At 37.3% G+C, this 13,332-nt stretch overlaps 3 protein-coding genes across 3 annotated transcripts; 2 read left to right on the top strand and 1 right to left on the bottom strand.

Annotated features, from left to right (window-relative positions):
• Positions 1-2,036: 2,036 nt before the first annotated feature.
• On the bottom strand, positions 2,037-5,440 carry LOC126709944 (calmodulin-like protein 11). The gene is made up of 4 exons (XM_050410324.1): positions 5,254-5,440; positions 2,757-2,914; positions 2,556-2,633; positions 2,037-2,217 (listed from the first exon to the last, which is right to left on the bottom strand). The coding sequence occupies exons 1-4, from the start codon at positions 5,327-5,329 to the stop codon at positions 2,083-2,085; spliced, it is 447 nt and encodes a 148-aa protein (XP_050266281.1). The 5' UTR covers positions 5,330-5,440; the 3' UTR covers positions 2,037-2,082.
• A 4,821-nt stretch (positions 5,441-10,261) lies between these two features.
• LOC126710152 (uncharacterized protein At4g02000-like) lies at positions 10,262-11,368 on the top strand. Its single transcript, XM_050410530.1, has one exon. It carries the CDS (start codon positions 10,262-10,264, stop codon positions 11,366-11,368), a length of 1,107 nt encoding a protein of 368 aa, XP_050266487.1.
• Positions 11,369-12,308: 940 nt separating this feature from the next.
• LOC126710151 (uncharacterized) lies at positions 12,309-12,833 on the top strand. The gene has a single exon (XM_050410529.1). The coding sequence runs from the start codon at positions 12,309-12,311 to the stop codon at positions 12,831-12,833; it is 525 nt and encodes a 174-aa protein (XP_050266486.1).
• Positions 12,834-13,332: the final 499 nt, after the last annotated feature.

Raw genomic sequence — 13,332 nt, 5'->3', positions numbered from 1 at the left:
TGATGGTTAGACTCCTAACAAAGATGAACGCCATAGTTACCATAAAAATTATATCAAACATGAAATGTCAAATTTGAAACCTCGAAAACTAAAATAAAAACTGTAGGGTCTCAATTTGGGGCCCAAGCCCAACAAGTATGTGGTTTTGGTTCAAAGGGCCCAGAAACAATGAATTTGTAGAGAGTGGGCTACAAAACTGGGCCTTAGCGAAGTGGACAGGGGCTAAGGTTGGGCTACACAACAATTGGACACAAGAAAATCCTGTTAATGTTCATATATTCTCAACCCGAGGAGATGAGATAGATATTTGCTGGTTCTTGCTCTAAGTCTCCAATTATTTTTTTGTTCCTCCATTTTTTCCGTCCCTTTCCTCATGAGGACTCCCTTCCTTATATAGTCTTCTTGAAACCATCATAACCCTACACTTGTTGATTATCTGGACCCTCACTTGAGTACTTGTCCCATCAGACACCTCCTCCATCTTTCTATGAGTTGTGGTAGCCGAGGCAGCACTGTTCACAGGTCCTCTCCACATTAATGCGGCCAGAAAAATAGCTGCAACACATTTAATGTGGCAGCTACAGCCTCTCCTTGGACATCTTACGTTTCCTTTCTTGCCAAGGGTCTGTGGGACTTGTCCTTATTACTAATGTTCGTTGGGGTGGGTCCTTTTAGTAGGCAGAGTGCATGTTTGAGCCATACTTGTCACGTCCAAGGAGACATTTCTTCTCGGACTGCCCTTTAAGTGTCTTCATGCCCACAAGAATTGAGCTGGGAGCCCTTTTGGCACCCACGTTTTCTCCTCGGACGTGATTGATCTTCCAGTATGGGGCCCAAGGCCCATTATATGATTTTGGGCCTTTGTCCCTACAGAAACAATCTTAAACTTTTAAGGATAAGCAATAATTTAATCTTTAGTTTACTATGTTTCATTTTGGTTCCCTTTAAAACATGAGAACCCCTCTCATGTAGGTTTTTTTCCCCCCCAAATAAGGGATCCTTGCCCCTAGACCCTAGTGTACATATATAAGTTACATTTTGTCCCTCTCTCATCATTTTCTTCGTTGTCCCTCCCATTTTTCTCTCATCTCTTACTCAAGAATGTTGAAGGCAAAAAGCGTCTACTTTGTCTTGCCCGGATCCACCTTGATCTTGTCTAATGTAGGTTTACCCATGGTTTTAAAAATTGGACCAAACAGGCTGGTCCAACTAGTTCAACCAGAAATCAAGCACTATTTCGATTTGGTAAAAATCCCAAAAATCAATGAAAACCAACCAAAACGGATCAAAAATCGGGTTAAACCAAGAATCGGAGGCAAAACTGTTTTTGGCCCCAGTCTAGTTTTAAAATCATGGGTTTACCTTGACCCAAAAGGACCAAAACAGAATGGGGCAAATTGGGCAATAATAATTCAACCTCATACCATCCCATTGTTATTCTTAATCCTAATAAATAAATAAAAATAAAAAAGAAGAAGCAACACGTAGGTTAGGAACCGGATTCGAGCGCTAATTTGAATTTTTAATCAACACATGTTTAACTGGCATTCATTAAAAAAGTGAAGTTGTGGATTAAAGAGTTAAGGAGTTTTTTATTAGAATAGTTGACATAGTCTGATTGATGACTTATAGATCTTATTCATGCATCACCTATCAAAAAAAGTTCTTAATATATATATTTTTCAAAGAGTCTTAATATTGTACAGGAATTACAAAATACACAGAAGATGTATACCATATAATCTGTACCAATTTTATTACAAGGTAAAAAAATGAAGCCTAGACTCTGGCAACCCAAAACATGGTTTATTCTAATTTCTAACTTCAAATTTGTGTGGACTATCTGGCTAACCATGATGGAAATTACCAGCATCTATATTTCGTCATCATCAGTATAATAACACCATATTCTATTTATTTACCCCCCTCAACCAACACCCCCCCCCACCCCCCCCCCCCCCCCCCCCCCCAAAAAAAAAGAACTGCACAGTGTATTGCAATAAAAATAAAAATAAAAAAGTAAGGAAGTTGGGACATTGACAAGAATTGGGGAAGTTTTCCATTTTAATTTATTGAATAAGATCAATTAAGCATCATCATCCTTGCAAATTCTTCATAGCTGACTTGACCGTCACCATCTAAATCAGCCTCTCTAATCATTTGTTCAGCCTCTTCCACTGTCAGTCTCTCCCCCAAATTTATCATTACTTGTCTCAGCTACATTACAAAAATGTCTTGGTTTAGTTAAGGTATAAGAACTAATCATATTATTTACATTTATATAAAGATAAACTAAGAAAGATATAAAGCCCAGATCAAACAAAAAAAAAAGAAGAAGATATAAAGCAAAAAGATTTTGTGATAGCTCCAAAATTGGAAAGGAAAAATAAAAACTTGAAAAGCCAATAAATGGAAAATAAAATAGTCAAAAATACAGTTATATATATATATATATATATATTTTTTTTTTTTTAAATAATTTTTTTTATTATAAATTTATACACATATAAAACAAGCTCTACCACATACATGAACGTGGGGGTGGGGAGTCTCACCTCATTAGCTGAAATATATCCATCTTGATCCCTGTCGAATACTTTGAAGGCTTCTTTTAGCTCATCGGCAACATTTTCCTATTAGAATCACATCCTTGTCAAAATCTAAAAACCACTTAAGAAATTTACTAACAATATAAAATCAAGCCCCAATTACCACTCCCCCACCCCCTCTCATTAAAAAAAAAAGATCTTATATACCTTCATTTTTCTTGCCATAATATTCAAGAACTCTTCAAAGTCTATTGTCCCACTTCCATCAGCATCAACTTCACCAATCATGTCTTGAACTTCTTCTTTTGTGGGATTTTCGTTCAATGATTGAATTATTGTTGCCAATTCTTCCATAGTGATGTAGCCTTCAAGTGGTGAAGTCAAGATTTTAATTAAGGGAGACAATATTAAAAGATATTGTTAAAACTTGAAGACAGAAATAATTTAGAAAATGTTAAATAATATAAGTAACAAAATAAAATAAACAATTAACTTATTTAATTGTCATATAAGAAATATAATTAATGTAACTGCAAATTGAAATGAGATGGAAAGTTTTTATTTATTTGAGTGGGGGTGTAGGAGATTCAAAAGATGCAAGGTGATTTAGGACTAAATAATCTAATTATATCCATATTTCTTCCTAATAATAATTAACTGTGGGTATATATTTCATATAGTAAAAAGATATAAAGAAAAATAGTTTATATATATTAATTTGAAAACTTAATATAAATATAAGAAATTTTTAAATAAGTCATTTGAATTCTTAAGAGTAAATTGAAAATTTAAATCAACATAGAAGTATTAAAAAAACTGATGATGTAATTGAAAATTTTCAGAAAGTTCTATATATGTGTTGATTTCTTTTAAGAATTTATACAATGCCTAATAACCTCTTTTTCTTATGCTCTCAATTCTCTCCCCCCATTATTCCAAATATGGATTTATTGCAGAAAACCCCAATGGTTCATTCGAATCGAAGTATTTGAAGAGATATATTATATATCGACTTTAGTTTAAATAGATTAAATAAAATTAAAGTATATATAATATAATTTTATTAATGAAATTCAGGGGTAATTTATATATTAATAATGGATTTGAAATGATTGGTATGCAAGATATTATTTCAAAATTAACACACAAGTATTTCAATTGAAGCAAGTTCTCAAAGCTCAAATCCATTATATATAGTTAAAATCCATATAAACTACTCTGTAATAGTAATTCTTTTTGAATCATTTACTTTAAATCCTTAAATTCAAATGCAACACAAAAGAGGTATTGAATTATATAGATTAAAAAAAAAAACAACGAAAATATAATATTAGTTTTTATTATTATCATGTTAATTGTAAGACCAATAAAATTTAGAAGACCTTTTATTATTATTATAACAAATTGGAACCCTAGGAGGAAAGAGAATTTCTAGTTTATATAGGACCACATATGGGAGACTATATATATATATATATATATATATGTATATAGAAAGAGGATCAAATTACACCTAGTGTAACTGTAAGCAATGTTACATCACCCAATTTTAAGAATCTCACCGATGAATTACATGTTTTATGTGTGCTTAACATGCATACCAATTTTCATGCTAATCGAATGTTATTTATTATGTGATTTACAAAATCATCTTTTATGAATTATTTTAAACTACAAAAATTTGAATTTAAACAATTGATTGATAACATTACTATTAATTTTTGATCACTATGAAATTTTGCAAGTATGAAAAGTATATGAAATAATGTAGTATAACAGTAGATTTGTCAAAATTTGCATATAATAATACGTTATTAAGTGGTATAATATTACTTAAAATTATATGTGTGTGTGTTTGTAGGAGACAAAAGTGGCCATTTATTAAGGGAAATATATTTTTCATAGGGATTGGACTTTTTTCGTGGGACTGGGGTTAATTAGGGGTCAATTGTCCCTTCTAGACCCCTATAGCCGTGACTTCACCCATGAGTCATGACTCCGACGTTACCGACAATTCAACAAACTAATTGTCAAATTAGACTAATATAACAAGTCCCAATTTTATACCCAAACCGAAATATTCAACTGTTTTCTTCTCATTATGCTTGTTTTTGGAAGCATTAAGCCTATTTGATCCTGCTTTCAGACATTTGTTTCTAAAAAGTGTTTTCAGAAAAAGGCCAAACAAAAAATATTACAAACAATATATTTCTCTGGTTCTTCAGCAAAAAAAAAAAAAAAAAGGGTTTGTTTCTCTGAACTGAAAACATAAATTTTCCTATTTCATCATATTCTTTGAAAAATAGGCTGTTTTAAATATAATTCATTAAAAAACAGATTTCGAAACACATTTGAGAATTGGTACTAGTTTTATATCTCCGTGAATTAAGAAACAAGAACCAAACGGCTTTATTAGTAATCTGGCATAGCAAAACACAAATAAAAAAGATTGGACTCTTAAACTCTCAAAAATAATGTAACACAGTTTTTTTTTTTTGGATAAGAAACACGCAGTTTTATACAACTAGAACCTGAACCACACAACTATTAATTGCAAAGCTCATTTCCTCAACTATATATCCTCTATGACATGAGAGAATTATTATTATTTTAAATCAAACATATATATACATCAATTGCTAGGTGCTAAAGTAATTAAGAACAAAGATGCATTAAAAAAAAATTTAGCTACAAGAAAACACACCATCGGAGTCCTTGTCGATGAGACAAAAGGCCTCCCGGAACTCAGCAACCTGAGCTTCTGTCAATGTATCAGCCATGTTGAGTTTGATCTTTGAAACCCTAATCAAAATTGAGAAAAACTGTTTTCCAGGGTGAAGAAACTACAAGGAAGAGTGAATGGCAAGTATGATTAAGTTTTAGGCAAGAGTGCCATATAAACAAGTTTTTCATTCAAGTGAGGTGGGCATTAAATTATATTTTTGAAATAGTCAAACACGCATGAGAAAATTCCCATTCAAAAGCTGGAATTTTTCTTTAAGTCAGTCTTAGGCTCAACGTTTGAATGGTAACATTTTTCAACTATACACGTTGTTGGCCCGTACTCAACGATAGTCAGCTAGACCACGACTTTCATTTGCTCCTTTTTTGAATTTTTCCAAACGTTTTGCTATAGTCAAAATTCATGGAGTTGAATTCCCTCTTAATTTTATTTCTTCTCATTTTTTCATGTATCATTCTTCTTTTGAAGATTGACAAACATAATATGAATATATAATAGCCCCCATCTGAAGGAGAATCACGTAGAGCCAACGGTGAAGGTTGGTCGTTAATTTAGATCATGTGACGATTTTGTTGGAACAATATTTGACTATTTTCTGTAAAAAGAAAAGGAAAAATGTTTTAAACCGAAAAAGTTCATTATTTTAGAACTCAATAATTGATCATTGTTGATTGTTTAGTTTAGGAACGAGTTTTTTTTTTTTTTCAAAACAAGCATGCTATGTGAGAAATGTTTCAAAATGCATGTTGTTTGTTAAAATATTAGCATAGAGATGTGTTATACCATGTTGTGTATGCTAGAGTAGATGCGGAAGAGGAAGAATAGAGGAGGAACACTGAGAACACGAGGGTTACGTGGTTCAGCCTTACGGCCTACATCCACGGAGGAATCCCTTAAGGGCTACATCTTTATTGTATGAGAGTGTAGTACAATAACCTCCTGTGTTACAATGAACCCTAACATGAGTATATATAGGTGACTAAACCTAGACTAATAGACTTCTAGTACAAGTAGGAGACTTGACTTGCACACAAAGTAGAATTAGGGTTGGGCCTATTACATTGGGCTAATATGAATAATATATATCTCTAACACCCTCCCTCAAACTCAAGGCGGAAGCTTGATGAAGACTTGAGGTTGGATAAGCATGAGAAGATCACTTGGAGATGCCTTGAAGAATGCCTTCGAAGAAACCACAATGAAGAATGTGCCAAATGTCCAATTTCGGAGCTTCAAATGAAGAAACGGAGGCCCTTTTGGAAATTTTGACTTTTAGTCAAACGTCAACGCAAAAAGTCAAAGTCAACTGGTCCAAGTCAAAGTCAACAGTCAAAGTGCTCACGGGTCAGATCCGGGTGGTCCGGGTCGGGTCGGTCCGGGTCGGGTCGGTCCGGGTCAACGACATGGTGCTGACGAGACGACACTGCTGACGTGGCTGATGACGTGTCGCTGACGTGTACTAGGGCTAACGTGGCCGTGCTTGCGTGGCTGCTGACGTGGATCGATGACGTCATCCGGTGACGTCAGCAGGAGTTTTCCGGCGCGTGGAATGCACGTGACAGCGTCACCGGCGCGTGGAGGAGAAGCCAGAAACCCATGTGGCGCGTGGAGGCGCGTGCAGCGGCCGTTGAAGACGATATTTCTTCCGTAGGTAGATCGGTGGTCGACATGGCCGATTGGACGGCACGTGTGGCCAATAAGACGATCTGAAGTAATGAATTTGAGACGGCGCGTGGGAATTTTCCGAAGGCTTCTGCGGCGCGTGGAGAAGTCGCTAGAAACTGCTCTAGCGCGTGGTGGCGCGTGCAGCGTCGTATGAACACCAGATTCTCAGGCCAAGTGGATCGGTGGACGACAAGGCCGGCTTGGCGGCGCGTGTGACTGAGATCCGAGTTGGGAGTCGAGAATCTTCGGCGGCGCGTGTGAGAGTTCTAGGAGCCATTGGTCGCGCGTGGTGGCGCGTGCGGCTGCCGTTGGAGGTCGGGTTTCTGGGTTTTGGTCACGATATGCCGTGGAGCACGTATGTCTTGTTGGTTTCATCAGGCGAAGGCTTGATGTGCACAAATCTGATATTGATGTCACAGGTTTGCTTGAGTTTGTTGGACTTTGACACAGCACAGAGCCATGGTGGCTGCGAGATGCCGTGGAGTCTAGATCCGGCAGAGAAATATGTGTGACTTCAGATGGTGGTATGCACGTGTGAATCTTCTTTGCTGTGTAGAGATGTTTGTTTGATGCCAAGAACGGAGTTTGGCTCTGATACCATGTTAAAATATTAGCATAGAGATGTGTTATACCATGTTGTGTATGCTAGAGTAGATGCGGAAGAGGAAGAATAGAGGAGGAACACTGAGAACACGAGGGTTACGTGGTTCAGCCTTACGGCCTACATCCACGGAGGAATCCCTTAAGGGCTACATCTTTATTGTATGAGAGTGTAGTACAATAACCTCCTGTGTTACAATGAACCCTAACATGAGTATATATAGGTGACTAAACCTAGACTAATAGACTTCTAGTACAAGTAGGAGACTTGACTTGCACACAAAGTAGAATTAGGGTTGGGCCTATTACATTGGGCTAATATGAATAATATATATCTCTAACATTGTTGATTAAGACGATCCTCTCCATTTGTGAACAATGGGTCACCTCTTCTAGATGACAACTTGAAAGATCTCATCTATCGTGAGATTCTCAAAGACGATTCCTCATCTTTCATAGGGATCTTACGTAGGATCGTGAAAAGTAGGTAGTGATGATGCCGAAAATAAGCCCACCAGTGAGTCACACGTTCCTCGTACGATCGCGAATGGCACCTGCACAACGAAAAGGAATAACCTAGCGGGGGGTACCGGTGTGGTACCGGCCAAATACCCTCCGAAGGTCAAGTTAGACTTATCTCACTGCTCTAGAGTGCTAGAGAGGGTAAATTATGCGTACCTTGGTTTGTGAAGGTGCTTGGGTTTTTATAGTAGAGAGGGATGACCCTCTTTTCTTTGGAGTAGAAGTCTTTTCCTTATAGGAGTCTTCTTGGGCGTATTTTACGGGATTCTTTCCATATAGGAGTCCTTATGTTCCATGAAACGTGGGGAGCAAGTTACTTATTTGTACATGTAAACGGGCAGAATAGACATTTCATAGACTGACGCCGTCAGTTTATGTTACCCCGTCAGTCTACGCTTATCCCGTAAGTTTCAGGATGTTCGGCCCTCTGTGGAGTTCTTTTGCCTTAGGTCACCGTCAGCCTCGAAAGTATGCTGACGGCAAAACCATCTCGTCACCCTTGTTAAGTCTGCATCTTCACCCTTGCCAGGTCTGCACCGTCGCCCTTGTTAGGTATGTGCCGTCACCCTTTTCAGGTCTGCACCGTCGCCCTTGTCAGGTATGTACCGTCACCCTTGCCAGCATAATTTTATCCTCATCAGGTAGAATTGTGAATTGTAGGATCGGATCATGGATCGTAAGATTTTACATTATTTGAGAAAAAAAATACACATTGGTATGTTAAATAATCACATAAATTATATATTCATTGATATAATTACCATACATTACTACATCCATTTGTAAGTATCATTTAAAGAGACCAAAAACCTCAAAACGTGACACTCTATTGAGATTTTTTTTTTTTTTTTTATTTGGGTCCAACTGACACTCTCTACATTAAAGTGGAAAAACTTGGTCTATTGGGATTTTATTTTTCATTTGGGTTCAATTGAGCCTTTTATCAAATTAAAGAATATTACAAGAAACCAAGGTTGTTTGGGATTGTCAGAATCGTACGATCTTACCTATCCTGAATGATCGCAAAGATCCTTAAAAGATCTAGATCATTTTGGACAGGTGGGATCGTAAAATCGTAGGATTGGAGAATCCAAATTGGGACTTTGACAACCATGCTCTTGAGACAATGTACCCTTTCTATGACAAAGTTAAGTGATAACCCATCTCCATACTTTGACCACCCACCTTAAGAAAGTCTAGGGCAAACTCCTTATGGTCAGTTTAGATAGACGAGCCCAAGCATGTCTAAGCATGAGTAACAAACAACATTAAGATTCCAATTATTACATCTTGCTCACATCTCATTATTAAAGAATTAAATCCCTAAAAACAACCCCCATAAGGACCATAATTAAAGGGAACCATTACAATGAAGCAAGCCATAGATACTATCATCCTCTTTTTATTGATCCTAACATAAGCATTGGAGAATTTTAGGTTGACACCACACTAGTGCCTTTCAATGACATTCTTTCTTCTTACAGGTCATCCAACACTCTTGGATGCATGATTGGCTCGCTGATTTTTTGTAAATCATCAAGTACCTTAGTGCTTGAACTTGTTTCATTTAACAAGGAGATTAGTAGATGACGGCCTTATAGTTGTAAACTCTAAACACACCCAAAAACAAGTAGTTTAACTCCCAAGGTAGTTTAAATACTTATAAAGCCACCATTTAACACCTTCCTTAATGGTTAATATTACAAGATAAAAATAATTTTTTATTCAATATAAATTAAACAATTAATAGAAAAAAAAAAAAAAAAAAAGGAAGTAAAGATGGCCTTATAAGTGTATGTTCCAAGTTCATCCAAAAAAGAGTACTATAACTCCTTAGATAGCCAACGTCTGTGTTGATCAAGCTTTTGATCTAAAATATTCTGCACATTTATTGCCATATATAGCCAAAGCATAAAATTCATTTGTGAGGACCAAAATGAAACTAACACCAAGTTTAGGACCAAAAGTTTATTTTAAACCTTTCATCTATATATATATATATATACACATATAAGTTTTTCTCACAAAGGAGCTAGTCTTCTTGGGTGTAGTAGAATAGTTTGTCCCTTCATCAAGAAGGTGTAGGTAGTCTTCGTGGAATAGAAATATTCCTCGACTAGTGGTTTCTTGTTTTAGGGGTTTGGGAAACAGGAGTGTGAGGTTAGGAATTATCACCCAAGCAATGGATGATCTTGCACAAGATTGGAGCCGTTTAACATTGTCTAATAGGGAAGGACCTAGCTGCTGCCTTACTGAAGAAGATAGCTTAAGTGATTTTTGTATTGCAGCGAAGTTCCTGACAAAGAGAGCTTTGAACATTGATGTGATCGCAAAAATTTTTACTCCTTTATGGAGAGCACAGAATGGCTTCGAAATTCAGAACCTTGGAGATCACAAAATGCAGTTTAGTTTTGATAATAAGGCGAATGTGGACAGAATTCTCCTAAGTGAACCGTGGAGCTTTGACAAGGACCTAGTGGCGATGCAACGTTATGAAAAAAAGATCTCTATGCAGGAGCTCAAGTTTGATAGAACAAGTTTTTGGGTCCAACTTCATGGCATCCCACCACACTATATGACAATGGACGCAGCAGAGAAGATTAGTGCAGTCATTGGAGAGGTCTCTTGGCCCCCTGACTTTAAAGAGGCAGATGGCAGCAATTTTCTACGAGTTAGGGTATCAATTAACTTATCCCTTCCATTATGCCGAGGACGTCTAATGTTTTTGAAGAATGAGAAGCAAACATGGATAAGTTTCAGATATGAGAGACTCCCTAATTTGTGCTATTGGTGTGGTAGGGTAACACATGATGATAAGGACTGTCAGATGTGGATTGAAAGTGAAGGAACGCTACTACCTGATCTAAGGCAGTTTGGTCCAAGTATTCGTGCCCCTACATTCATTTCGTTGAGGAAAAATGCGATTACTGTACTAGGGTTTTACTCATCCAAGAAAACAGGAACTAGCAGCAATTCTATGGTCTGCGATTCCTCAGGTCAAGCTTCGGTGAAATCCACAATGAACCCTCCCGTTCTGGTGACCTCCAACCATCATCGGAGTAGCAAGTTAGGCAACCGTTTGGACACTGAAATTTCTGAGAAACTCAGTAACGCATGCCCTGGCGTTACTCCAATTAATGTCCCGTTACATGAATTGATTCCCATAAATAGCAGCGTGATTAATGGGATAAATTCTCATTCAATTGGTCCGGATATAGGTGTGATTAATGGGATTGATTCCCAATCAATTGGTCCGAATAAAGGTGTGATTAATGGACTTAATTCCTAATCAATTGGGCTAGATACAGCAACAAGAGAATTCAACACCCAATTAAAGGATAATGATGGGGAGTTTTCAAAATTTAATTCTGAAGAGCCATCCACGTTAATGCTAGGTGTGAAGGAATCTCCCTTAGTCTGAATTCATGTCCAGATACATGAGACACAAGTAGCAAAGGGGAATGAGGCACATGCATCCCATGAGTCAACTAAGGTTTCCCAAAACCCTAAGCCACTTTGTGTCTTACCAACATGGAGTTGCTGACCAAGACCCCCATCCACAGACAACCATCACGTTGAACTATCCTCAGGGCAGAAACAAGATGCTACCAACTTTAATGATCATTCAGAATTACCATCTAAATGTCGTTAGGTTTTTTAGGATGATAACGAAGCTCTTTTTGAATTGGTGGAGGTTAATCATCAGCCCCACCAGGCACAATGAGTTGTTTAGCATGGAACTGTCGTAGTCTTGGGAATCTATGTACAGGGAGAGAGCTTGTAGATATTATACGGGCAAAAGATCCCTCTATCATTTTTTTAGCCGAAATTATGACAGATGATGCAAGGCTAGAATTAGTTCAAAGAAATATTAATTTTGACCATAGATAGGTGGTACCGACACAAGGACGAGAAGGAGGTTTGGTTATGTTTTGGAAGTCAACAATAAATTTGAAGGTAGAAGGTTCACATCGGTATTATATTGATGCTACAATAGATAAGGGTACGGATAATGATTGGCGTTTGACAGGGTTTTACGGCAAACCAAAGACAAGTAAAAGGAGGGAGGCTTGGGAAATTCTCAGGCAATTCAACTCCTGCCAAGGAGTTCCGTGGTTATATGTTGGTGACTTTGATGAAATTACAAAATAAGACGAAAATTGGGATGGGCCTTCAGACCACACAATCAGATGCAATTATTTCGCGATGTTATCGATGAATGTAATTTTATGGATTTAGGCTATGTGGGGCCGAAATTCACATGGAGCAAGCACTTTAAAAGTGGTCATTCAATCTGGGAGAGGTTGAATAGGGGTTTAGCTACAAGTAGTTGGTTCTTAAAATTCCCTGGTTCTCGAGTTTTCCATTTACAAGCGAATTCTTCAGACCATAAACCACTACTAATTGTCTTTGCTCCTCTAGATTTACCTCATCGAAAGAGATACTTCAGGTTCGAAGAGATGTGGTTGTCTAACCCAAGTTATGAAGAAACAGTTCAGGCAGCATGGTATCACAAAAGTAGTTTGGATCCAAGCAATGAAATCCTAAAAAAAAATGAGAAGTGTGGGGCTGATCTAAGTTGGTGGAATCGTAATGTCTTTGGCAGCGTGAGACAAGAACTGATCCGAAAAAAGGAATTGCTGCATAAGGCCGAAAATGAGGCAATGAATCTTGGAGAAAATTCAAGGGTTCAAGAATTGAAAGTTGAAATTAATGTTCTTTTGGATAGGGAAGCGAGGATGTGGGCACAGTGATCTAGACTCATTTGGGCTAGTCAGTGTGATAAAAATACAAAGTATTTTCATAGTCGGGCTACAAAGAGGTATAGAAAAAATTAGATTGTGGGAATCAAAGATGGGCAGGAGTCATGGAAAGTTGAACCAGATGAAGTAGCAACAATTGTAATAGATTACTACCAAAAGCTATTCACATTTAAAAGAATAGATCCATCAAGTTGTGTTCTAAACCATGTACCTACTATGATCACTAAAGAGATGAACTCTTCCCTATGCTGTGAGTTCAAGGAAGAAGAGGTATTATCAGCTATGAAACAAATGGCACCATTAAAAGCCCCTGGCCCAGATGGGATGTCATCGCTATTTTACCAACACTTTTGGAGCACCGTGGACAAGGATGTCATAACCTTAGTTTTGTCACAGCTGAATTCAGGTACCCTACCACACCCCTTAAACCACACTTTTGTTACACTCATTCCAAAGACTAAAAATCCTGAATATGTGCACCAATTTCGAC

This window comes from Quercus robur, chromosome 12 (assembly GCF_932294415.1).
Source record: "Quercus robur chromosome 12, dhQueRobu3.1, whole genome shotgun sequence".
Taxonomy (NCBI): domain Eukaryota; kingdom Viridiplantae; phylum Streptophyta; class Magnoliopsida; order Fagales; family Fagaceae; genus Quercus; species Quercus robur.
Note: the sequence above shows the minus strand (reverse complement) of the source record. Positions and strands in the feature narration are given on the sequence as shown.

Bases quoted from the DNA above. Each gene is read 5' to 3' on its own strand.
- LOC126710152 (XM_050410530.1), top strand. From the start codon at position 10,262: ATGGATGATCTTGCACAAGATTGGAGCCGTTTAACATTGTCTAATAGG.
- LOC126710151 (XM_050410529.1), top strand. From the start codon at position 12,309: ATGGATTTAGGCTATGTGGGGCCGAAATTCACATGGAGCAAGCACTTT.
- LOC126709944 (XM_050410324.1), bottom strand. From the start codon at position 5,329: ATGGCTGATACATTGACAGAAGCTCAGGTTGCTGAGTTCCGGGAGGCC. The intron at 2,915-5,253 runs GTGTGTTTTCTT...CACCACTTGAAG, and splicing joins CATCGACAAGGACTCCGATG to GCTACATCACTATGGAAGAA. The intron at 2,634-2,756 runs GTATATAAGATC...TGATTCTAATAG, and splicing joins TTATGGCAAGAAAAATGAAG to GAAAATGTTGCCGATGAGCT.